The 27,009-nt window shown below is 36.6% G+C and overlaps 1 protein-coding gene across 4 annotated transcripts in view; it reads right to left on the bottom strand.

Annotated features, from left to right (window-relative positions):
• Positions 1 to 27,009, bottom strand: part of LOC129575385 (frizzled) — a 116,834-nt gene that overhangs the window by 68,156 nt on the left and 21,669 nt on the right. For all 4 annotated transcript variants that reach the window (XM_055458924.1, XM_055458927.1, XM_055458926.1 and 1 more), the window contains 3 exons: positions 22,260 to 22,379; positions 18,054 to 18,248; positions 13,202 to 13,427 (listed from right to left, as the gene is read on the bottom strand). In XM_055458924.1, coding sequence (XP_055314899.1) covers positions 13,202 to 13,427; positions 18,054 to 18,248; positions 22,260 to 22,379 — 541 coding nt within the window. The remainder of the gene's footprint in view (positions 1 to 13,201; positions 13,428 to 18,053; positions 18,249 to 22,259; positions 22,380 to 27,009) is intronic.

The raw sequence follows: 27,009 nt of genomic DNA on the forward strand, positions 1-27,009 counted from the left end.
GCCTTACGAAATGCTGAGATGCTCAGCAATCTTAAAACACATGTTTGAGTAAAACGATGAAATGTTATTTTATTGATTTCAAGTCGAATAGAAACATTTGTTCCAAGCGATCGTAACATTTTGACGACATACTTCTCTCTCTCCCATATTTTATATGGGCTGTAAAGTCATTGAAAGATGGAAAGAACAAGAAGAAGAAGAAAAAAAACCACTAATGCCACAGTCGCGCATCGATGCGTGGGTGATGATCGTTGTTGTCGCGTCTCTTTGTGAATCGCTCACCAATGGATTTGGGTTCGACACAAACAAATCAAACTCCGACATGCAGTTCTCAAAATCTCATGAAAGATTTCTTTTTCGTTTTCGTCGGTATTGAAATGGGTTTTCCTTTATTAAAACTAAAGCGGCTAGCGAAAAAACAAAAATCGATATGGGTTTCAAAAGACGAGTTAATGAATTTAAGTCGCGCAAGCCATTAAATCAATGTTATGGTCCTCAAACCAAAATGTACTCCGAACCACAGCGTGTATTTTAATGAGCAAAACAAATGTCACATGGATTCGTTTTTCGATTGACATAAATCCAGTCTATTAATTGTAATCGATTTCGTCCACTTGCACGCCTAATTACCGCCCCATTAAATGCCATCCGACCGCGAGTCGAATGCCGAAAAATTGATTCGTCCAAACGAGGTCGAACGATTGAGAAATTTCTGTCACGAGACATGACACGATTAATTTTCGACTAGAAGCGAAACGCACAAACAACAAACCAAAACCAGACCGAAAATTGCGGCGATCTCAAATCAAAGCTGAAAATGAAACTGGCGTCCAAATTGAAACACTACCATGACTTTGCACCTTGGTGTCGGTTGTCGTTGTTGATTTTCGGTGATATATCAACATGTTGTTCAGTGTAAAAATTAGCCGAAAGAACATATCTTGGCATTTCAAGAAGTTGTGATATACATTTTGATCGGAGTTGTGATAAATTTTCGATTTTCTCAATCCCAAAATGCTATCATCATCTTCATTGTGGGACGAAAAAAAAAAATGAACAACCAAAAAATTAATTAAATTTCTTTGGCCGAAATCGAAAAGGCAAAACCGTAAACAAGAGATAAATATTCACACGGAACGATATCGTAAACTAAGCGGGTCTCTTTCGACTGTTCTCTTCGCGCTCTCTGTCCCTTTCTCAATTTGAAAACCGAAACGCTTATACTTAATCTTAATATAAGCGTGGTTTACGCCTTTTTCCATTATTCACTCGTTTTATTTGTGTTTTTTTCTGTTTTTCTTGGTTTTTGTGTGTTCATCTTCATTAAACCCGTTCGTTTTTGGAGGCATTCCGTTGGATAAATAAAGAAATAACCAAAATAAATTTTATTTGATAACTAATAAAATAAAATTGTCAATTTGTTCTGTTCTCCTTTCAAGGTATAGATTTTTTGTTCGATCGAATTCTTTGTGCTCGCCTCTCTCTCTCTCTCTCTTGCTATCTTCATCTCTTACTCAAAGGTAAGTAGAAAACAAGTTTTTTTTTACACAACGAAATCTGTCATTGCGGTTCGAAATCACATAAAATAAGAGTGCTGACCGAAAAGCGATAAGATGATTTTTGTTTTTTGAATCAAATAAAACATCACTTGCGGACAACAACAACAACAACAACAACAACAACAACAACAAGCGAATGAGAAAAAATGTGGCGAGAGGAAACGAAGAGCAAGTGAGAAACGTGCAACAAAATTTCGGTGCCATAACGAGCCACAGCAGCAGAAGCAGCAGCAGCAGCAGCAACAGTGCATGCCGTACAGTAATAATTTCGTTTTATTGGACTTAATTTGAAATTTAATCCGGAATAATTTGTGCTTTTAGCAAGGAAGAAACGAAGCGCGCGCGCGCACGCTGCTGCATCAAAGATGAAAAACACAAAAAAAGCCAAGATATAAAAATTATGTCATAAAAAATGCAGTGAAAATGTCTCAATTTAAATGACAACCATAGAGATTTATTAAAACTATAAAACCAACAAACAAATCCTCTCATCGTATGGATGAGTTTCTTCTTGCTCTTTTGTTTTTCCACATGAAAAAACGATAAGAAAAAAATGTCAAGAATTCATAAAACTATTTTAGCTTCTCTTATCCATTTATGGCATTTTTATTTACTTTTGCACGGAGTTTTTCATCATCTTCAGCTCGATGCGACTGTATGATTCATAGACATCCACCATCTTACTACTCTAAATTCATTTCTCTCAAAATGTGAGTGGAACAGTGTTACAGTTGGGCTGCAAAGTTGTTGGCCGCAGTTAAATACCGAAAATGTGGACAAATTGTTGGAAATTAGCAAAATTTTACTAGTTTTCATGCCGAATTAAAGTTCCACTTTTTTTTGCTGTTCGTTTGCCTAGTGTGTTGCCACATCACAGTCGTGATTCGTCCGAATTCAATTGCTAGATGTACTTTTGCTAGCTAGTTTTGCGCATTTGGTTGTTTTTTTCTTTCATTTATTTCGGACGAGATTTAAGACGGAGTGAGAGACGCAGTGAGGGCACGTGTGAAAAAATCCAGCAAACAAAGCACAGAAAGAGCGGGATCGAAATGGTGCACAACTTGATTTTGAGAATGTAATGTGCATCTGTGTGCTCTGGAGACATTTATCAAACTTGTAAGTTGTCCAACTATTATTGCTATTGTTTCGTCTCCGAATCGGCGGACCGAAGAAGAGATAGAGAGAGAGAGAGAGCACATCTCGCGGGCAAAGAACAATAATTTGCACTGGCACAGCCATTTAAGGCAATAAAATAGAGATCCAGACCAGTACACACTCAGCGACACACGCTCCGACGAAGAAAATGAATCTGTTTTCAGTAAACTGAGAGAGCACGGACAAAACACCGAAACAGAAGACAATTGTCCTTTTTACCGAAACTTGTTTAATGGTCTTTATGTTTGTTGTTGATTTGTTTCATGCTCGTTTCGTTTTGCTTTTTGTTTTATTTCTTCTTCTTCTTTTTCCTTATTTTCCATTTTTTTTCTCGTCTTTTTTCGCCATTTTTTCTGTTCTCTGTTGTGTCTAGCGCTGGATTTGAATCGTAAAATTGTTTTTTTTTCCCTTTTCGTAAGGATTGTGAGTGCAATGCGCGTCCAATTTGTTTGCATCGCTTTTCGACTGGCCATTATTTTATATAAAACTCAGCACATTTTCGCTGGATTTTATTCGTTTTTCTTACAAGTAAACTCGATGCTTTTTATTGGTCGTTCGATGCAATTTCTTCGTTCGTGTGTCACATTTTCGCGTGCGGTGAACCTTTTTTTTGTCCTCATGTTCGCAGAGCATTGTAACGATTTTCGAGGCAAAAAAAACACTCAAAGAGAGAGAGAGAGAGAGAGAGAAAAGATAGTAACGATTTGTATTGTTAATTTATTCCACTTTTGCTATTTACCCTTATTATGGGTTTTGCGTTTATCATGTCACTTTTATTGCCTTTCATCGTCTCCTCATATCACGCTGGAAATGTTAATGCATGTAGTGGTGCGATAATGAGCATTGTTCGTAGTCCGAGAGAGTCAGGCTCGATTCACTCTGCTTATTTCTCACCAAGAATCTCTCTATGGAGTCACGGTTACTCATATGAGTACCTTTCGTGCCATTTTATGAGCCTTCCAAATGATTTAGCAAGAGGAATATTCACTGCACATAGCACACAGACACACATTCGCACGCATCAATGATGCATTTACTATAGCATTTTTTCCCCTTTCAATTCAATTTCATTCGTGTTTGCCATTTTTATTATTAATTTGTCGTTTGACATTCTACGACAGATGCTTTATAGTGCTTTTTCGCACAGCTTATCGCCTTACACTTAATTTGTGCAGCACAAGAGATGTATGTGTGCAATGTGCACACTCTGCGTTCGGCTACTTTTATGGCATTTCGCACTGTTTCGCTTATTTTCATTTCATACATTTATTCATTTTATTCAGTTCACAGTCGGATCTTCTGTGAATTTGCTCATTTTGTTTTTCAATTAATCGAAACGAAAGCGAGAGAGCGAGAAAAACAGAGAGATGAACAAAGCCAACACGTCGCTGGATGTGTATCTCTATTCAAACGGAAAGTAGGTCCCTTTTTTGTACCATCAAACCAATGCTCTTTGCATTACTATTTTATTGAACTATTCCGAGTGTGTCATGTTGCCATTTTAACTTGTTCGAATTTTATCGATAGCTTTCGAAACTCGCAGTGTGAATTCTTCACGTTTTATAACAGCTTTGTACACTAAATCAGTGCCATTACAAACTGCAGCTCAAATTATGATTGCAGCAAACAAATACATGAAATGAAAAAAAGGCATTTTTTTCTGTACTGAAGGTAAAATAAAGGTACTATTTTTGGAATGAAGTGTTTTTTTTCAAGTGAGACATTTTTTCCATCATTTTGCATATCGCTTCTGAATAATTCAAGTTTTGCCGTAAAAATTAAATCAATGTCGCTAGAAAATTTTGAATTGAATGCCTAAAGTAGCGTTTTGCATTTTCATTATTTTTTTCTCGTTCGTTTAATGCCGCAAGATAAATAGAATCCCCGGAAAAAATTGACAAATTAGAGGAAAAGCAATGCAATGCGAAATAAAATTAATCAATTCAAACCATTGACTATCAATCGAAATGTCAATAGCAAACGGATGATTCACCATTGCAAATCCATCAGTTCGTTCCACACCAACCAATTGCGATGCAAAACAAATCGTAAAATGTAACGAATTTATGTTTGAGCCCAAATGAATTTATGATTTCGATTGAAAACGATACGTTTCCTTTGATACATTTACTTTGTTTGGCCTGTATTTTGGTTCATTTATGCATCTTAAGTGTGTTGATTTTGTCGCAATGAATGAAATCAGTTGTAGATATGGTGGGAAAATGTTTGAAACCATTTACACCGGTGTGTCAACGAAAAAGCACTTGTATGAGTAGAAACTTGGTAAATTTGCTGTGGCCGATAGGATGGATTCCATCAAGCTTTTTCGTTGAACATATGTGGAATTTCGTTGGTTTTGATGTGAAATATTGCAATAAATTTGGCAAATAGTGAAAGTCATTAGTTTGCGCCTGAATAAACAATAATCAAAAGCGATAAATTCAATCAGAATCGATCGGATTCGATGATTGCTTGTGATTTATGTATATTTGAGCAGGCATGCATAATATATTAATTTTCCGGTCATGCATCAATTTGATGCTACTATATCGAAATCGCTTTGATCTCTCATCTTCTGTTTCGTTCTCCCACTTCACGCAAAAACTAATGTGAATTCATGTTTAATTTGTTGCCAATTAAAATTGCTGACATCACAAAGCGAATGTGAAGTGTGTGTATGTGTGTGGGTGCCCAATAAATCGAAAATAGGTTTAGTGGGTAAATCTAAGCCTGGACAACGCAAAACCGTGTAATTGTTTGCTGTGCACGGAAATACATTGCAAATATTTGTTCATTGTTTCAAATTGCCCATGGAAATTGAATGAAATCAAAATATATTTATTGATGCTGAAAACAATATGTGTGTATGTGAGTTTGCCAGTTGGTCTGTTCGCCTCAAAGTTATAATTGAACATATTGTTGATTTCCGATATTTTCGGAAGCTCGGCAATTAATTTGTATACTGCCGATTAGCTGAGTTCGAATATACAATGTTTATGTTGCTGTTTTTGATACATTATGAACACACATACACACACACACGGCCAACATCCGAATTATTATGCATGTATCAATTTGATATTTTAACACTCACACCACAGATTTTCAGTTCATCTCTGTGCATGTGCGATAACATAATGAAATCAACAATAATTTTGTATCTTTGCACACACACATTTTCAGCACATTTTCCATATTTATTGTGCCACAGCTGCCATTAATAATGCTATAATTTTACAAATGCCTTGGACAATGGATTTTTTCGGCAATACACATATTCTATGCGATAGCATTCAACGACAATAAAGGCGGTAGTTTATGGTATTTGTTTCTCTCTCATACTTTTGATTTTCTCTCATTCTTTCTCGCTCTTACATACTTTTTTCTCGCGCTGATATGAGAAGAGAAAGGAGGACAGAGGGGAAGAACAATAGATTGATAGAGCGAGAAAGCGAGAGAATGAATGAGCGAGGGAGAGAGAGAAAGGAAGAAAACGAGCGAGCGACAGATCGATTGGGCAGTAGAAAAGCGAATGGGATATCAAGCGAACGAGCTTTATTTTATTGAACACATTCAATAAATCATCGATGAAAATATGAATATGCGTTGTCAATTTTATCATTGTATTCGATGATTTGTTATAACTCAAACCAATAATAACGCATTTGCAGCCGCCCAATTCAATAAATAGTTGGTGGCAATATTTTATACATCCAAACTGATAATAATAAGATCATGGATTAACAAATGGTCGCGCGAAATTAATTCCAAAAATGTTCACCAAATGCATTGCAATATATTATCGTTGGAATTAATAAATTGCTATTATGCTATTTAATGCAAATAATGGATAAAACATCAAAATAATAAATTAAATCGAAAAATTTCATTGATTCGATGATTGGGTATTAAATGTGCATATTTTATATTGGAACTTTCAGAGGTTTTTTGTTCCAATTGTAATTCCCAACAATTTACAACATTTTTCAGTATTTCTAGGATTTTTACAAATTATGCTCTTTTTTTCTCAAAAACTGTTCATATTTACAACAACTGTACAAAACTACAAAGAAAAACGCTCAATGAAATTTTAATTATTTTCTTTAAAAAAGATTTACTCTGAGAGAAAAAGGAAATAGTAAATCTCCCGCTCAAAGCGCTTTCACAACGAGATAGCGCCGAATAAGATGTCCGCTGGCTTGTGCTTTGAAAGGCAATGAAATTTAATGAATTTATGGCGGTAAATTGGTTTTTGCGCTTTTCTTTCGTTCGATAGCGAAATAGCCAACGTCTCTACCCATTACCAATCAAATTCATAATCTGAAAATTATGTCTCATCATAATATGGAGAGCTGTGAGAAATTTTCCAGCGATAAGACTGATTCGTCTAACGAAAATATATGCACATATATAAAAATCGATGCCAGTAGAGAAGGCACTGCATTGCACTGCACGTGGTTGTTTTGCAACGCTGTTGCTGCTGCTGTTGCCGGTTTATCGTGTGCAGAGTGCACCAGTTCCAATTAAGCGTATGCAGAGAAACCGCATAAAAATAATTTCACGAAGAGAGCGCGCTCAGTCGGTATGATGGTTCTATTAATTAACGAACGAGAACTTGATTTAATTTACAAAAGGAATTATTGAATGGTCGATGGGCGAAACGCGAGAATGTGATGCAGCAGCAGCAGGAACAACAAACAGCCACAGCAAGTCAACATTTATAAAAATATCTGTATGGCGTTTGTTGCGCAAATATATATTCGATTTAATAAATACGTTAAATTTTAAATTACTATGGATAGCATAATGGATGTGATGCACAGCGAATGGATCGCAGCAATTACGTGGTACACTGTGAACATCGTCGTCATTGCGTCGTAATACACATCAATGGTGCAATGCACACAAGGGAACACATTGTGAAAAGACTTGTGCTAAATACTTTCCTTTTCCCAATATTGAACTATTTGATATTGAAACGAGCTGAAACTCCGTTTAATTTGAAACAAAGGCAATCGCAAAGCCAAAACCATTTAAATGCTCACTTGTTCGCTCTAACTCTCTCTCTCTCTCTTTCTCTCTCTCTCTCTTTCTCGCGCGCGCGCGATCCATTTTCCCAAAGCTTATTATATCCACAGCACCCTTGTACTTCCCGACCGACAATATTTATTGTTGTGCTGTTAAATGTTGATGCCTTTGGTATGGCATGGCATGGCAAGATGCAAAAAAAAGAAGAATAGCGAGCGAACGAAGAGAGGATTGAATTACAATGGAAAGGAACCCGAACCGAGCCCATTGTCTCGCGCGAGCGCTACTAATAAACCGTCGAATGTATGTGTAGAAGCGATTTGCTGTCAATTTAGTTCAATTGATGGACTCGTTGCGATCAATTGATATGCTCTAGTATAAAATTTAATTTTTTTCCTCTCTTTGCGTTGCTGTTCAAAGCGAGCAAAAACACAACGGGAACAGCATAACCATCCATGTTTTACTTAACAATTGCAAATGCAAACACACAACAGCCAACCGATTCAAAGGGAATATCAAAACGAGTGGTGTTTCGAACGAGAGAGTCGAGTGGAGCAATAGCAAATGTTTAGCTTCTATTTCATCTCGCTGTTGTACTCTTTTGGTCCCTGTTTTACTCTGTCTCTCTTTAAAAATGTCGATTTTGCTTATTTCTTTACTCTTTATTTCTCTTTTTTGCTTGCTCTGTTAATCCGTTTGCATCTCTTTCACTAGCTCATTTCGTTGGTTCGATACAAGAAGTCTAAATCACCAGTTTTGCACTTATTGAATGGGATTCGGTGCAATCTCCGACCGCCGTGTGTGTAAAATGCAGACAAAGGGATTGAGGAGCTCGATTGATCCAGTTAGTAAAGCGAATGAAATTACATGCATTGAGAATTAAGCACACACATGCAACACATGCTACGCTGCTACGAGTTGAACGTAATTCCGTTTTTGGAATTGAGCATATCGAGAGAATTTGTTGTTGCTGTTGTTTCTATGCTCTGGTTTTCTGAAACGGGCTGCCAACAAGGAGAAATATGTTATTTGCCATGTTTAACAACAGCATCTTATGAAACATATTATTAGCAGACAACATTCAATTTAACCTGTGTGCAATCGTACTCTCTCTTTCTCTCTCTCGCTTGCAAATCCACTACGCTACGCTAACGTACTCGAAACCAAATAAACAAACACCGATGTAAACAAATCGCTGTCCGTGCACTTCAAGAAACGCGCTATACGAAACGTTGAATAAAAAAACAAACTGCAACAACAACAGCTCGGCGACTTGGAAAAACAACTCTATCTAATTGTGTTTTGTTTCAGTCTCGCATTCGCGGCAACTCGGCAGAGATCAGTGTGATTTATCACAAAATCGCTGTTGTACGTTTAAAAGGTGAATGGCGCTCATGCCCGGCCGTCTCTCAATTCGCCTTTATACACTTCTCACTGTTGCGTATTGAATCAATCTTCAAAAGTCTCTCGATAATCAAACTACCGAAAACTCCCCAATTTCACACTTTTCAACCGAGTCAACTCCGGCTGCAGTGAGTGCATTTTGGCCGATTGCACGAGACAATGAACTCAAAGAAGAGTTGCATCTTCGTTTAGTTGGAGAAATTCCATACAAATTACACGTTCCGTATCCAATTGAACTGTGTGTGTGTGTGTATGTGTTACATATTCATTATTTATTGAACAAATTCGTGCCGAATTGCACAAAATGCAGTCACACAGAAACACTCAACGCAACGACTCATGTATCAACATAGAGAGAAAAACCAATTACATTTCAAACTGTACTTGATGCAACTAGATATATTCACAATTTGAAATATGCGAACCGGCAAATGTTTATTACCGTTGGCATTTTGGACGCATAACATTCGGGAAGTTATTTTATGTGCGTGTGCTTACCATTTTGACTCAATGAATTTCGAGATTGTTTGACTTGAATAAGTTTCATTTGGAGGCGAAGAACTTTTTTCTGGAGTTTTGTTTGAGCTTGAACAGCTTTTCCTGAAAACTTTTCGCTAGAATAACTTGGGTTTATTCAATTATGGGTTATGAATCTTGCGTCAAATATTCTAAAGATAGAATTAATTTTGACATGTTATCTTTATATTTAATATTTGCATTTGGTTTGATACATTTTTTTTCCTTCAAAAGTTTTACGCATCATTTTGAATATTCCATGGCAAGAAAACGATTGCCGTCGCATCCCCTAGTTCATATTCTTTTCAAACGGGAACTTTCCATTTTAATATTCAAACTGACTGAGTCAAGTTTACTTTTGGGTCGACTTTTCACTTTTTATTTGTGATTGATGTTCATTGGAGCCCATTTTGGCTTATGTAGATCATGAAAGTGAATGAATCAATCAAATGAATCTAATTTTGAACTTGTACCAACATTTGAACATGATTAAGCTTGCAAATTAATGGAGTTAATATTTCACGCAAGTCTTTTTTCTCCGCTCGATGTCGTTTATGCTATAGAGAAATTTAATCCGCTTTTTTGTTTCAGTCAGAGGAATCGGGCTCGTGTTTTTGCCAAATTTAGCTTTAAATATAGCAATAAAATTGACTAAATTGATGCTTAATGAGTCTCTGTTTCTTAATTTTTATTACCTATTTAATTGGCACTCACTTCACGTATATGGTCAATAAAAAAACAGAAGGAGATGACATCGGTCCAAGTGGCACTTGTGCTTTTGTTAGCGGTAAATCGATCATCAGGTTTTTTAAAAAATCTGAATTATGTTTTTAAATGACTTTGAAACGGCGTAGATTTCAAATTTAAAAACAAAACCAAAACACGAATTCAAACGAAAGGTCGCCAAATCAAGGTGAAGTTAAAATTAAAACTCCAAAACGAAATGATAAAAATAAAACTAAGCCAGAAAAAATAAATTGCAGCCAAATAACGGATTGGAATCGGCTGATTTGAATGGTTTGGAGCGAAAATGTAATACAGAAAAGTTGAGCGGCAAAATGTCGATGATGAATGAGCGGAAAAGGGATAGCTATATAGTAAACTGTATAGTAAACTATAGTGAACTATATAGCTATCCTTTTTCATTTGACATTTTTCCGCTCAACTTTTCTGTATTACATTTTCGCTCCAAACCATTCATTTAAGCTAGCCTATTCGAAATTGGATGTAAACGAAATTCAAATTTAGTAAAAAAAAATTTCAGCATATCGAATCGGGCATCGCAATCTGATATGTCCGACAAGACATCACTATCTGTGGGAAATCTTGACACGAACGAATGTGAAAAAATCATTTTGAAAAATGATCGCATGCAAAACTACGATGTGTGTTGGTCGAAGAGTTATGCTGTTTTCTTCTTCTTAATAAAATGAATATCAGAAGTGAGCCAATTATTGCGATGAATCGAAAAGTGCGAAACGAACACATGTTCACAAGAGTGCACAATGATAAATTGAGCACGAAACATGTCAGGTTGAATCAGCACCTGACGAAATACGAACGCTCTCGAAAGTCAAATGCTTTAATTAAAAGGCATACTTCTGTTTAAATGAAAAACAACAGCACGCAATTAGGAGCGAAAATACAAAAAAACAACAACAAACAATCGTTACTATCAACATTTATACTTTCAAGAGAACGATTCGGTCGACAGTGATGTGTGTATAACAATTTTATCATGGTTGAAAAAAAAGGTTCCATCACACACTTCCATTGCGAATTCGCACCAAAAACAATGAAAAAGAAACTATGCACAATTTTCTTTGTCTCTCTCTCTCTCTCTCTCTCTCTCTCTCTCTCTTCAAACACGACCACGACATACATTCTGAAATCCAGCCATGACGAACTATTTCTTCAGCGGCTCCTCTATGAATGGAGTATGGAGAGAGAAAAAAACAAACAGCAGAAACAACAACAACAAAAATGAAAGAATTTTACAAGAGCGCCTTAAAACACCAATGTACACTTCACAGAGATGCCAAGTGTAACAAGTTGATTCACATTCGCTTTTCAGTTTTCGATTTTTCCAGTACGGTTGTTGTTGTTGTTTCTGTGCGCAGCATTTGCAACAGTACGAAAAATTATGCACTCATTTCCTATAAGTGGCTTCAATTCAATTAAAAGAAAGAAGAAAAAAAAAGCTTCAATGAGAACAACAAAGTCATAAGAAACAGAACAATCATCTTTGATTTTCGGAGTCCCATTAAATATGTGTGATTGTAGGCGAAGAAGTGAGAATACTTATGTGCACAAGTGGTTTGAAGAAAGCGTGCGGATGAATAAGATGAAGAGATAAAAAGTGAGAGAAGTAGAGAAATGGCAGAGGAAAGAGAAAGAAATAGTTCATGATAGAAGAGAAAAACGAGCGAGAAAGAAAGAAAATTGAAAAATGACTACGTAAAAATGAACTATTTACTAGAAACAATGGAGTTGTGATGTGCAAGTGCTATGAAAATGTAATAAACACTAATAAGAGAGACACCGAATCAGAATATATGCAATCTGGATGAAAAAAATAAAACAAAACGAACTAAATTTCAAACAATGACAATTGTTTACACCTATCGAATATATACCAATAGAGAGATTGAGAGAGAGACATAGCGAGAAGAAAAATGCACGGTTTAAAGAAAACCACATCAATTGCTCTGTATTAAACAATTGGTGAAACTAGTGAAAGAAACACATTAGCACAATTAAGCTCTTGTTTGGATCGCTTACAAATCATCATAATCAGACACATTTTCACACATGCCATTAACTGGTTCATATCCATCGTAAAATGAATCTCACATTTGGAGTACATTTAAATTTTATTTTCATTACAACTCGGTTTTTTTTCGTGTTACGATTTCACGACGCTTTTTTTCCATCTATAAATTTCATTGGGTGTCTTTTAAGATTGCATTAACTCATGTAATGTATGTTGATGCATTTTGAAGAAGTGATGAATTTAAATATACGTAAAAAACGTGACGAGTGCAGTACTTTGCTGGAAATTATGCCAAAAGATAGCTCATACATTTAGCGCTGAGTGAATGAGACTCATAAAATAATTCTCGATGAAAGATGAACACTGACCTCATTCCACACGAAATAGTTTTTGAAGCTCATAAATTCGGAGCGAAAACCAACAATCATAAATCAGAAAAATTACAGCTAAAGTAAAATTTCGGAACCAAACGAATTCATCAGCAAAAACAACAACGACAACAACAACAACAGAACCAAAAAGCAGGCAAGCAAACCAAATTGGAAGTTTGCAAACTTTTGCCAGCGAACTAAAAACGCCACAAATTTACTTTTTGAACGAACAAAAATTTGTAAGCAAAAATGAGCATTTCATTTGGAGATATATCATTTCTACTTCACGAATAGGTTGAGCAAATGGAAATAACAAAGATTTATTTTTTCGGATACGGTAGTCCCTAGAATTTTGTGAAAAGAGAAAAAAACAACAACCAAATGACTGGACATACCTTCAACTTTTCCTAGGGCCAGCACACATATCGTCTGCAGTGCTGGTATTGCCCATGCAATCAGATGGAATAAATGCGATTTATTTTCGATGGCTTCGTGGCCCCATTTCAGTCCAGCCGCTAAGAACCAGGCGAGCGCCAAACAGGCCCACCATGCAAACGCCGCCATACAACAGAAATACAATGCCATAAATAAAATGGTGCACAACGTTGATTGTCGGTGTCCCTGTATGAAAAATAAGAGAGAGAGAGAGAGAGAGAAAAAAGAAAATCGCACAAATTATTAACATGCGCATTAATTCAAAGTTTAAAAAAAACGAGAGCAGTAAACGAATTAAAAAAATGAGAGAAAAGTAAAAACTAAAGTTACACAAACAACTTTGAGAATAGTTTTTTGCTCGAGCTTAAACCTCATTTAAAATTAGTTACTTTGGCTACGAATTTTTGCATTTTATTGCTTGAAATTCGCTATATTTTTTTGTTGTCTCCTTCAAAGATGGTTTTGAATAACCAAACGATATCAAATTGTCTGCATATAAGAGTGAGAGAGACTCTTCATAGACACAATGAGCGACTTTCTCGGCGGAGACGTCGAAATACGGACAATCTAAATTTTAATAAGTTAATTAAAAGAGATATGAATGGGCAAGTGGAATAATGAAACGTAATTTTTTTTTAAAATGAAGAGCCCCTGAAAATTTTTTGCAGTAAAAGTGCCCCACAAAAATATTGTCTGAATTGGTTTTCATGAATCACTTTTACTGAAAAATTGTTTACGAGGCGATTCAAATTGAACCAAAAAATATTATATGAAAGAGTGCCTCACGAAAAATATGCAATTTGAATCGCCTCGTAAATTTTTTTTTCATTAAAAGTGGTACATGAAAACAAATTCAGACAATTTTTTGTGGGTCACTTTTACTGCAAAAAATTTTCAGGGGCTCTTCATTTTACAAAAAAATCACGTTTCATCATTCCGCTTGCCCATTCATATTAAAGTGCAAATGAAATGGCCCAATAAAATGATATCTCTACGTTTTATGCGAAACATCAGACTATTTCAACTATTTGTATAAATTTACAAACATCGGGCTATATTAACTATGACCACAAGCATCAATAATATTCGCTTGACTGTGTATAGCCAGAAATGAAATCGTGTCTACGTTTTTCGGCGAAATGTTTGCACGAAAACAAGACACAAATGCATTATTATCGCCGAAAAAAAAAGTCGAAACAAAATGAGCACTCGAATTTCCTACGGCTTGCAAACCAAATGTCTTCCACACATTATTTATATTTGATTTTATTTTATTTTCAATGTACAATGCTTCTCTCGTATCTTAACTGCTGCTCTTTTCGTTCGCTAACATTGTTCGGATGCGTTGCGATGTGAGTTAAAATACACACCGAGAGGGAGAGGGAGAGAGAGAGAGCGGAGAAACAAAGCAAGCATGTAAGCAAAAAAAAAAATGATACAGTTCTGTGCCGATTGAATTGGTGATATGCGCCGCTTGTCGATATATTTCCGCTGTCTATATGATTGTTTGGGCCATTGCTCGGCAGAAGCATTTGTGCTATGCGCTCGCGAGAGATCGACGACGAGTGTATGCTGTGTTTTTTTTCTGTATCTCATCTGTACATGGCATTTTCTGCGATACAAAAGAACCCGAACGGACTTCATCGTAGTCGTCGTTGTCGTCGCTTTTTTCGTGTTGTACGCAACAAAATGCATTGAATGACGGGGCCGGAGTGTAAGTTAGGCGTAGATTTACACTTGAGTTATTGTGAATTTTGTGTAGCTTGAGCGTACGCGTGCTCGATATGTGACTCGTTCGTTGGCATCAAAGAGCGGCCATCTCACAGCTTCGTCGTCGTCGTCGGCTTGCTATCTCCTATACATTCTTCTGTATACGCTGTCTGATAAACTCATGTTTCAGTTCGTTGTGTATTGGTTCCTCTTTTTCCACTCACTCTCTCTCTCTCTCTCTCTCTCTCTTTCTCTTTCGCTCTCCTCAATCGTTCCGTTTGTTAACCAGTTCTTTCGTCATTCTTTTGTTTGGCTCTCTTATGCTGTGCTCTCTCTCTCTCTCTCTCTCTCTCTCTCTCTCTCTCTCCCTCTCTGTGTGTGTGTGTGTGTGTCGTCGCTTCAAGTAAGGCAAGCGCACAGACAATTTTATTTATTCTCTTCGCTTGAGAACAACGACAACTGTTTCAATTCTGTTTGTTACAAATATTTATTACATTATAGGATTTGTTTGATGTTTTGCTGCATATTTTGCTCCATCTTCGTCGTCTCTCTTCCATCCCATTTGTGATGGGGTTTTTATTCCCTTCAACTCTTCTGCTATGGCCTTTCTTTTTTGCCGCGCGCGCCTTATCATTCAATAACTTTACAGAGATGAACGAGGAGAGTAAATGGAAAAAAAACAGTATAGCAAATGCCCATATACGCAAACTGCAAATATGCAGTAATCGAAACTGAACTTTACCTTCAATTAAAAAAAAACAGCCATCCCTTTCATTATTATCTGGCAGCAATAATAAATGGCAATAAGATATTGGCCTATCAAAACAATCCGTAACATGTACACTGTACACGCGATACCCGAACGGCCCAGTTGAATATCATCATTTTTTTCCCTCTTCAATATATATCAACACAAACACATAGAAACGGAGTCGCGAAGACGAAATATTAAGAGATTGTTCTATGGTTTTCTTTTGTGTGCCAGAGAGTGGATCAAAGGCAACAACATATTGCGATGAAAGGCAAAGGCCCAGTTGAAACAGTGAATATCGTCATTTTTTTTCCTTCTTCAATATCAACACAAACAAATCAGCAACAGATAAAAGAAAACATTGAAGACAGATCAACGTGTGTTTTTCTCTTGTCCCTTCCTCGACTCTTTCTTTATCCCCCCCCGACAGCTATTGACAATTAACAATCGCTATTTGAGCTGATACGTTTTCTTTTGGTTGATTAATTGCAATCCGCTACGGTTGTATAGTCGTTTATTCATATTTTATTGCGGCACACGTAAATAAGTCATTTCTCACCGATGAAAATTGCGTCTCCGATGCCTTAATTGAAGCAAAGCCTCCTCCATGAAATCCCAAATATAAAAGTTTTATGCAAAAAAATCTTTTTTCAAAACAGAGGAAAATAAACATCGTCAAGAACTTTATAACATTTTTTTTTTCAGTTGGAAAAATGTTTATCTCGCGATAATAAAAAAATATATTTTTATGATTGCATAAAATGAAAATCAATGTTTGATTTTTTCGCTTGAAAAAAAGAGTAAAATGCAGATTTATGATCGCAATATTAATTGTTTCGCACGTTTTTTTGGATTGAAAAGATGGAAACGTTTACAAGACTAATTGCGTTTACACGACCGTAAACCATTTGTTTTTATCATCAGATATTAAAGCCTTTTGAAATATTTCTCTGAAAACCAAATGTGGCGTCTCAGCGAATGACTTGCCACTAGCCAAAAAAAGGCGACTACATCATTGCCTAAAGAAATGTTGCCCATCGCCTTGCTTTGATCCGAAAAAGAAATTACATACAACTTTCATCGAAGCGAATCACACCGAAAAGAAATCGAGACAAAGTCAAATTAAAACGAGACTTATTTATAGACGAATCATGAAAAAATGGAAATGTTCGTCCAAAAAAGAGAAAAATACCTTGTGATGCCTTGGATGGTCTATGTTTGGATGATCGATGAAACGAAATCCATATGCACGCAAATGTTGCGACAAAGGCAAAAACTCAGCCAAAACAATAAACACACGCCGGATAAACCGATTGGTGTTTCAATGTGGCATGAATATTTTAACAAAGGCACCAAATCATTTGTAACAAACTCGTATAGGACCATTTGATGAACAAATGTTGACGAAAACAAAGCTGGCGCACACGGAATATATATATATATATATATATATATATATACAACTTTCTTTGTATGTAATGGTTCTCTCCTTGAAGTCTCCAAATCTGTTGCGTCGTGGAACACATGACGTTTAAATGGAATTCTTAAGCATTGATACGAATGTACTTGGGCCAGAGACAGAGAGTTTTGTGATTAATCGAAGTCATGCTGAGGTGAACACGAACAAAGACGAACAAACATAAAGCTAAATTCACAGAGAGAGAGAGAGAGAGAGAGAGAGAGATCGATTTCTTCTCGAATCAAAGAAGATGAATGACAACGCATCTTTAGTTGGAAGCATTTCGGATTTGGTAACGAAATACGACGACAGAATATTAGATAGCTTGTTAATACCATCTCAAAAGACAGTTTAATTTCAAACGAAATAGCAATGAACTCTCTATGTCAATCGATGTGCATTATCAAAACATTTGCAAAACGCAATTTAAATTTATGGTTTGAATTGAGATTGCGTGAGTACAATTTTGCAATTCACTTTGAGGCGACATTCCGAACTATGTTGCACAAACCAATCTCATTTGCGAACATTCTCCAATGAATGTACACAATTTCAGGATTGAAACTCCTTTACGTTCTTTGAATTCAATCTATTGAAATTCCAATGTAAATTTGAAAATCTTGAATAAAATACCAAGTTTATGATAATAAACCCTTGAATCAACCCATTTTATACTCGATCAAATGGATAAAGTAAAACTTCGAGTACTCATGACCACCATAGTGTAAAAATATTATTTAACTACTGATGCTAATCACGACATTTATGAAAACATAAAAAAATGGAGTGCATTTTGCATCATTTTTGTTATCAAATAGATTTTTCGACTATATTCGAATACATACAGCTATAGCTAAACTTAAGCTATTCAAAAAAAAAGAATTGAACTTACCATTGTGATGGTGGAGTACATTGGGAGTTTACCCAACCGAATTGGTGGTGGAAATGGTTCACGGCATGCGGCTGAATCCCCGGCACCCAAACCAGCGACATATGCACACCCGACGACTAAATAGCAAATGGCTAAAAACACAATTGCCCGCTCCGGGTACCGAAACCGTGAAGAGTCGATCAAAAATGTCAACACCTAATTTGAATAAAATTTAAAAAAAAAACACATTTGCGTTAATGCAATTTCGAAAATTCAATTTAAAACAACAATTTTGAAGAAAAAAAACATAAATTTTTGATTAAACACGAGAGATTAGCTCTCAAAAGCGTATGCATAATAATTAGACTTTGACTTCACAAATACCATAGGAAGCGTGACAACAATTCAAATCAAATTAAAAATTCCTCGATTTTTGAATAAAACCAACTTTCATTGTTCGTCATGAGTACAATTAAGGCGATGTCACTGACTGCATTCGGTGTAAATCGATTAAACGTTGTGCGTGTGTGCGCATTTAAAAACCAATTAAGAAAATGAAAATCCCAGAACAATGGTAGAAATTGAAGCCAATACACAGTCCTGGTATATATGTAAATGTGTTGTTTGCATGCGCAACTACGATTGTTGCGAGAGACAGAGAGAGAGAGAGAGAGAGAGAGAGAGAGAGAGAGAGAGGGATTTTATTACAACGATTCTACACAGAGCGAGACCAGAATGAATTTTTATTATATTCGATGCATGCGGATAGCTATGACCATAACGGTAGAAGGAAAATGCAATTTAAATTAGATCACGATCTCTCACTTTCAAGTGAGAGACTATTTTTTCTTTTGTGTGCAATTTTTAGTACGGGCGCAAATCGATCATCGCGTCGGAATTCCAAATCGTACCGACACTGCGACTAAAAATCGAAATATGAAAGTGATGTGACGATAAGGCTCAACCTCGATGGTTTTTTTTTTCATTCGATGGCCAAAACTTTGACTCTTATCAAACTCTCGACATAAAGTTAGCCGAATCTCACTTTTCAACAACTCATCGAACACAATTCGGACGGAAATGTTGCATTTCAACGTTTGAAACCATTTATTTTTGTAGTTTGTTGCAGAAAATCGATTTAATTTTGTCAATAAATTGAAAAAGTTACGTATTTGATTTCCAACTGAAATCGATCGTCTCTCATGATTCTTGTGACTCTCTCTCTCTCTCGTTCCATCTTCGTCGTGTTTTCTTCTTCTTCTTTGGTGTCTTAAATTTATTGCTCACGACCTTTTCCAGGTGAGTCAATGATCGAGTTACGTTCTGAATCGAATGTGTCAGGCCAACTATAAAACAATTGAATGCAAAATGGTGTGAAAGAGATGGAAAAGCATGAGCCCATGCGGTTCGTCGTCGTCGTCAACGTTGTTGCCATCATTTTCCTCTATTTTATGCAGAAATGAATTTGCACCAGTTTTTTCTTTCTTTTTGTGGCCACAGCCACCACTTCGATTGTTTGTTTGTTTATCGAGTAGAACATCGTCACTAACTTGACATTCGTTGAATATTCGTTGCTTTTGAAACGCTTCGATCAGAGCGAGAAAGAGGTAAGTTTATTCTTGCTCAGTTCGAGTAAACCATTTCGCGTATATTTAAAGAGAGGCAAAGTGAGGGTACTTGCTGAAGAACTATCTGGCTTTATAATAGCAGCAATATCGTCATTGAATAACAAGGGGACATCCATGGAATGGAACGTTTTTGCAAAAAGTGAATTTATTTTCAAATTACGGCAATCAAATTGGCAGGCAGAAAAACAAAGCAAAGACCATTAGGCTCTAGAGTGTGAACTTTTTGAAAGATTCGATAAAGAACAAATCACAATGAAGAACAAATTCAAAGTGATCCCCTAGTTTGCAAAATGGTTTCGACGAAATAAAATTCTCGCTCTCATCGAAAATAAAGAATTTAAGGTGCTTATTCGTTGGTGTCTATTCGTTGTTCAGCTGCTTCAATTTAACGATAAAACAATCCTTCACGTACGGGCGCGCACGTTAAAAGCGTGGATGGTTCAGCTTTGAGCTATGTCCAAGCGCAAGTTTCGATGGTGATGCGCTTCCAGATGGTCGTTGGCAAAATGAAATGAAGGCGCACAACATTTATCGAAATGTATTTGAGCAACGAAAATGCAATAGACACCAAACATACAGAGAGAGAGAGAGAGAGAGAGAGAGAGAGAGAGAGAGAGAGAGAGAACGAAAGGTAAAGAAGATCGAGTATATGTCGAAACAAAGGGAATCGCAGCAAATTCGCAATGTGAAACAGAGAGAAGAGTGCTGAAAATATACAAATGTACACAAAATAGTAGCAGTTAGACAATCGAGAAGGAGAAAAAAAAGTTAACGAAGAACTTTCAAATGTTGTTCAACGCATACAATGTGCTATATTCAAGCGGATCCGAATGAACTCCAACTGTAAACGACATGTGAACAGAAGAGAGCGTAAGTAGTGGTTTCTCTCTACCTTTGACTCAATACAGATAGAAGAGAGGAAAAAAAGTACATTCCGCACTTGAGAATTGCACATATCGTTGAGTAGAAACGAACGAGTGAGCGAGAGCTGAATGAACGAATATGTTCGGTATGGAACAGCAGCAAAAGTAGTTGTTGCCATTGCACTGACACTGTCGTTATTTGCGCACCTTTAAATTATCCCATGGGCAAGATGAACGACACACACCGAGAAAAAACAGCAACTCAACAACGCTAAAAAGGTTGCCAGTATATGTTGTCAGCAGTCAGGAGGAAAAAAAAGGTGAGCGAATATTCACACTTTGAACCAAACACACACACACACACCGAACGTTTGCAATTGTCGTTTCGCCACGACGACAAACATTTACCTTAGCACATGGGAAATGAAAATGTTTTACATGCGTTTAAAATGTGCACAATATGTATTTAACAGTTGTTACCACCGCAATCAAACGTTTTCGCTATTGCGCTTCTATCGAAACGCGCGCACGGGATGAGTATAGCGGAATTCGAAACAGCCAGATGCTTGAGAAGAATAACAACAGGAAAAAAACAACTGTGTACATTACACTGTGGAACTCTCATGTGGCTCTCTCTCTTTCTCTGTCGTTTGGTTTGTATCACGACAATTACACAATGGTATCTTGAACATTTCGTCGCTCAGTCCCGGCCAACGTTTAATTCAGGCATTTTCATTTTGATCATACATAGCAGCATTCATAATTCATTTGGTTTGTTGCACGCCGCTGCTTAGACACATTCACGCCAATTAGTGGCTACAAATTGATCAATTCAACTCGACCAGCCGAAAAACGATGCACAGACATTAATTACCCGCGCCTTTTCATTCGCTCGAAACGAAGTTCACGCTGATTCATCTCGACAAAATGCACATTCATGACAGAAACATGCATTTTGGAAGTGGAGAAAATGCAAACAGAGAGTTCAGCCAAGCGTTTTCTTTTGTTGTAAAACTCAGAATCGCTTCTTTCACTGTAAAACTTCCATGAACGACCCAGTTTTCTCAGTGATAAAGCAACTTTTTTTAATACAAAACTCGATTTTTCGGAGAGAGATTTTTGTCAGTCCCGACTAAACAAATTCGCGTTCACATTTTTTTTTTGAAATTCCAAGGAAAAAATGCACCAGATGTTTTTATACAAAATATAAAACTTGAATTGGATTTTTTTTATTACAGTTTTTTTGAGACAATTTAGTGACAATTTCCCGAATTTCATGCGTCTTAATGATTCGTGACAAAAGCGAGAGGGGAGATTTTTCATATCCAAAATATGGCTGGAAAAATGTTTTTCATGATAAAATGAAAAAAAAAACACGATTTTGTTAATAAAAAAACAGCATCTTTGTTAGGAAAACCACACAACTTATGTTGGAAATTCCGCTTTTTGTGTAGGAAAAAATCATGTTTGTCACGAGTCGTTTTTTTCTAAACGAAAAGTTTGCTATTTTCGTCAGAATCTCTCAACACCTCGGCGTGTAAACTTTCCTAATCTTCGTTTTCATGCCATAAATCTCCGAGCAATAAAATCTAATGTAAATAACGTTAAAATGACACTGCAAAACGCAATTGGATTGAGACTACACTGTATACACACACACACACACACATGTTCAAAAAACATGAAACCGCACGTATTTCCTGATCTAAAATTTGATATTCTGAGACACAACTTACCGTAAAGAGACAGCTGGCACAGCAAACAGCAGCCCAAGATCCAACCCAGTATCGTAAAATGGTGCGTTCATTCTCCTTGAAAAACAACGCATGACACGGAGCTCCGCAATTTTTGGTTTCCTGTAAACGAAAAAAAAAACCACACAAATTAAATTAATGTTTCAATTTCACAAGAGTTTTTAGTTTCAATTGGAAATTTCAATAAGAAAACATTTGTCTCAAGATAGAAGTCTCAAATGTGAAATAAAAAACTGTATCCCAGTTCCAATTAGCTTGGTTTTGATATCAATGACTTAACAAATTCTCGACAGTTTGACATTCATTAAAATAATTTATTCTTTAATCGCATCCCTTTCTCATTCATTTAAATTAGCAAAAGGCAGATCATTTCGTTTATTTTCTCTCCTTCGATGCATTTTATGTGCGCTTGAAGTTCCGAGCTCAGCTCAATAATCAAGACATTTGGTTCGGTTGTTACATTAGCGCGACATTATCATTGGATTCAACGTGTGATGCTCTTTAAATTCCAAAAGTGCCTGTGTGGACGGTGGCGAGAGAGAAAAAAAATAGGTGCACCGTGTACGTATTTCGAATGAGCTGGTTTTTCGAGCAAAATAAGCGAAAGAACAAAAAAAAACAAAGTAAAAACCGGGCTCAGATCCAACAGAGCGCCTAAATGGAAACTGGATATACATATAACGAGAAATTGAAATTTTTTTTTCTTTCGAAACGGCACAAAAACTCTAAATCCATAATCTGTTCATTTTACAAGATTAAAACATATCCACGAGCCTATTTCATTCATTCGAAACATCCTATAATCTTTAGACGACACTTCAACTCTTAACTAGCGACATCAAGCTGTAACAGCAGTGCCCAGAAGAAGAAGAAGTAGTTGAAAACAAAATCCGACATACTTTGTGATAAGAACTTGTTTTTATGATTTCCCTCTTGTTTTCTTCATTAGTTAAAGCGGGTTTTCTATGCAACGTGTGTTTTTGTTTTTATTGTTGTTGTTTCTCTGTGTACGCCAAAGTTGATGCCTTCTTAAGTTTTAAATTTATCACAATTGCTACACCGTAGAGGTGGCGCTTATATTGCATTTGCACTTCAAACGTGCAACGCAATGCGAAATTCCGCAAACAAAACAAAGAATTTCCATCATGAATTTGCATACTGTAATGCTAAATGAATAAATAAGACATGGTGGCCAGAACATTGCGTCGTCGATGTCGTCTTCGTCGGTCGTCGCACATTGTGCGAAGGACGAGACTTAAGTCATAATTTCGATTGGCCTAGCTGTGGTTAATTTTCCAAAACGGTGATATTCTTCTCATCATCATCACATCAACGCAGTTCTCTCTTATCTCTCTCCTCTCGTCTCTTCCTTTTATTCCGTCCATCAGATCGGTTATCAATTGATTGGTTCTTATCAATATGCTGTACATCAATTTTCAATTTGAGATAAGACCAAGTGCCAAATGCAAAACGAGTTGTGTGTCACGGATTTTTTAGCCAGATGCCATGGCAGCTTATGGAAATTAAATAAAAGCCCATCGTCCGAAAATGCGGCGAGCGAAGAGAAGAAGAAATCAAAACCAGTTGCCATATTTTATTCAGTGGTTTGAATATCGGTTATTATTGAACGATATACAGTTTTAAATGGGACCATTTCATATTTCTCGGCTGCTTGACTACGGTAAAATTTTATAGCCATAATTTTGTATTGTAGCCACACTAACTGATAAAATAATATCAATATTGGTGTGGGGTAATCGAAGCAATGGCAAAAATTACAGTTTTCCACCGGTTGAATGACAAAATGATATTTGTTTCGGGCTGCAATGGCACATGACGTTGCACAATCAACTCCAACTAATAATATTCTGCTGGATATATTCAATTATCCAAATCATAATTGATAAGCAAACTGGTCGAACCGCTGGTTGACTTCGAATAATAACTGCATACAGAGACAACAATTCATATCATTCATAGAGTGTCGCGCATGAACGACAAACGAGTAGAGAGAGAGAGAGAGAGAGAGATAGAGGGGGGGGGGGGAAGAATCAAGAACCATATTCAAGAGAAAAAAGATGATTGAATCAATAGCTGCCTATTCAATACGAACATCAAACATGCAAGACATAAGAAAACGCATTTATTCACATCCATTCTTTATCATTTTCAACCCACTCTCGCGTGCGCGCACATCATTTGATGCGACGAGGTGATGTGGAAGAAAAAAAAAACTATAAACATTTTTTATGGCATTTACTAATTACATTAAGTAGAAAAGGTTCATAAAAGGTACGAAAAAAGCGATTCATTCTATTATGACCTGTGCAAGCCAAATTAGATGGTTCGATAAAGAGACTGGAAACAGAAATGCTCAAGTTTAAGAGTTAAGCCAAATGGTTTTTGAGACTCGCAACACATACACAACGCTCTCTTTTGCTCGCTCGCTCACGAGCTATTAGCACATTCTTTCATTCATTGTTATCTAGAATATTGTACAATCGCTTTAATGTGATGCCGAAACGACTTTCATTACACAGATTTTTGTGTATGTGCACTTTCGGAATCGGCCGGAATGTGTTTTAACGTTTTGTGTGTGTTTTTTTTGTTCGTTTCGACTTTCATCACAATCATCACTTTAGCACACACACACACCGGCGATCAGGGCTGACCGTGGCTATCGATTATTATGAATGTGAAATTAATAATAGTGGAGGAGAAATGTCGGTTCCGTTCGCTTCGCGCCTCATTCCAGTGATGCTGCTGCTACTGCTGCAGGGTACCACTCGATTTATTTCGCCTCTTTGGCAATATAATAATGATGCACGCAAAAAAAAGGCGACGGCCTGCCCGTCAGTCATTTTCTCCATGAGGTGTTTGAAGCGAATTACTACTCTTAGCGCACCCGAATAGACAGATAGCTGAGCTAGCTCAACATGATGATGAACATCTGCACAGCTATCCAACCATTCCAATCCAAAATAGATTTACGCGCTTGTAAAGTGTGATCGACGCGTAATTAACGTAACGATTCCACTCGGTTCATTCTCTTCTTGGTTTCATGTTTTTTTGCGCGCGCGCTATTCCACCTGTCAATTTCTCATCATTATGTCAGCATTTCGGAATGGAACCGAAAGAAAGTACGGGTATTTCACATATGCGTGAGTGGGAATATTATTCTATCTCTATGCCGTTCGCATAAAAATTATAAACACATTTCAAGAGAACACTCAACTCTTGCGCTCGGGTTTGTAATACGCAAAACACTTGAATCTTAAATATTTTATTGGATTCACGCTTATTATACATCCATGCTGCTGCTGCTACTGCTGCTGCTGATACATTTATTCTGAATGCAATGGTTTTATTGAGTTGTGCAAAATTTGCTTGTCTTTTTGTGTGCTGCTGATTTCCTGAATATCTTCTGCAAAGAGATTCCCTCACTGAAATTTATATGTTTTATCAATTTGATCGTTGGATTTTCATTTGATTATATGAACGTTATCAGGCATGCCAATAACGCTTTTGAATGAGGGAATTACACGCATACTGGCATGTATCATTGCCGTAAATCAGCATAGCTGAAATATCTCAATTCTTTCTTTTTCTCTTTGGATTCTTTTTTTCTTCGCTCGCTTGCCGAGGCTAACAATCTCAACGCTTAATGTGGAAAATGCATTGCAATTAATGAAGCTTGTAAATCTTCAATTAGCTGCTGTATTCTTATCAATTGTGATTACGCGGTAGAAGAAAAAAACACATACTCTCTTTCTCTCTCCATTTCTCTTTCTTTCTCCTTGTCTGTCTCTGTCTCTTTGTTTCTCTCTTTCTCCGCCTTCGGTCCAAGCCTAGCAAGTCACGGTCAAGAACTTCAACTTCAACGGCTTGTTCGAGAGCGATGCAAACTTGAGGAAACTCGTTTCCGTGCCAATTTTTGTCTATTTGTAGAAAAGGTTACGCAGACAAATTCTCTGCTTGAGCCACCGTTTTAACCGATGCAAACGAAACACTTCCTTATTGCCCAGTGCGAAATTTCCAACAAGCATCAGCATTGAATTCATATTCTTCTGATTTTCATTCCATATTCTCAGGATTGTTTTTTTCATATTATTTGAATTGTGTGTGTCTTTTTTGTCGTATACAGAAGCTGATCCACCATAATCTTGCGATTTATTGATGGTTTTTACAGTACATGATTCGAGTGCTTGAAAAAGGTCGAGAAAAAAAAATGCTTAACCCATTCGTTGTTTTTGTTGTGCGTTGTTATTTTTTTCCTTTGAATTTAAATTACATGCTCTAACGATCAATTTGTTGAAAACGAAGAAATAAATGTTAAGTATAACGACGCAAGAGGGAGAGAGGGCAAAAGCCGAGCATTGAAAATTATTGATGTTTTGTGAATTTATGGCAAAAAGTCGATTAAGATGAGAACCATTTTTATCTTGACCATGTTATGATACATTGCTTGAAATTTGATTTATTTACGCTCGCGTTTTTTCCCTTCTCTCCTGCACTTCGAACGCAATTTGTTTCCATTCTAATGAAACGTTTCATTGAACGCGCGCGCACTAGCACCACAGTGCGCACAGCAAAAAAGGATAGAGCGAGCATTAGCATCAGTGGCAACGAGAGAGAGTGAGAAGTAAAAAAAAAGTCACACTTAGCCTCAGTCAATGTGCGTTGCAAACTTGTTTGACTCATTTTAGTTTTGAAACCTTCAAAACGCACCAAT

Source organism: Sitodiplosis mosellana, unplaced genomic scaffold (assembly GCF_009176505.1).
Source record: "Sitodiplosis mosellana isolate CC-2019 unplaced genomic scaffold, AAFC_SMos_1.0 Smas_scaffold_6166, whole genome shotgun sequence".
Classification (NCBI taxonomy): Eukaryota; Metazoa; Arthropoda; class Insecta; order Diptera; family Cecidomyiidae; genus Sitodiplosis; species Sitodiplosis mosellana.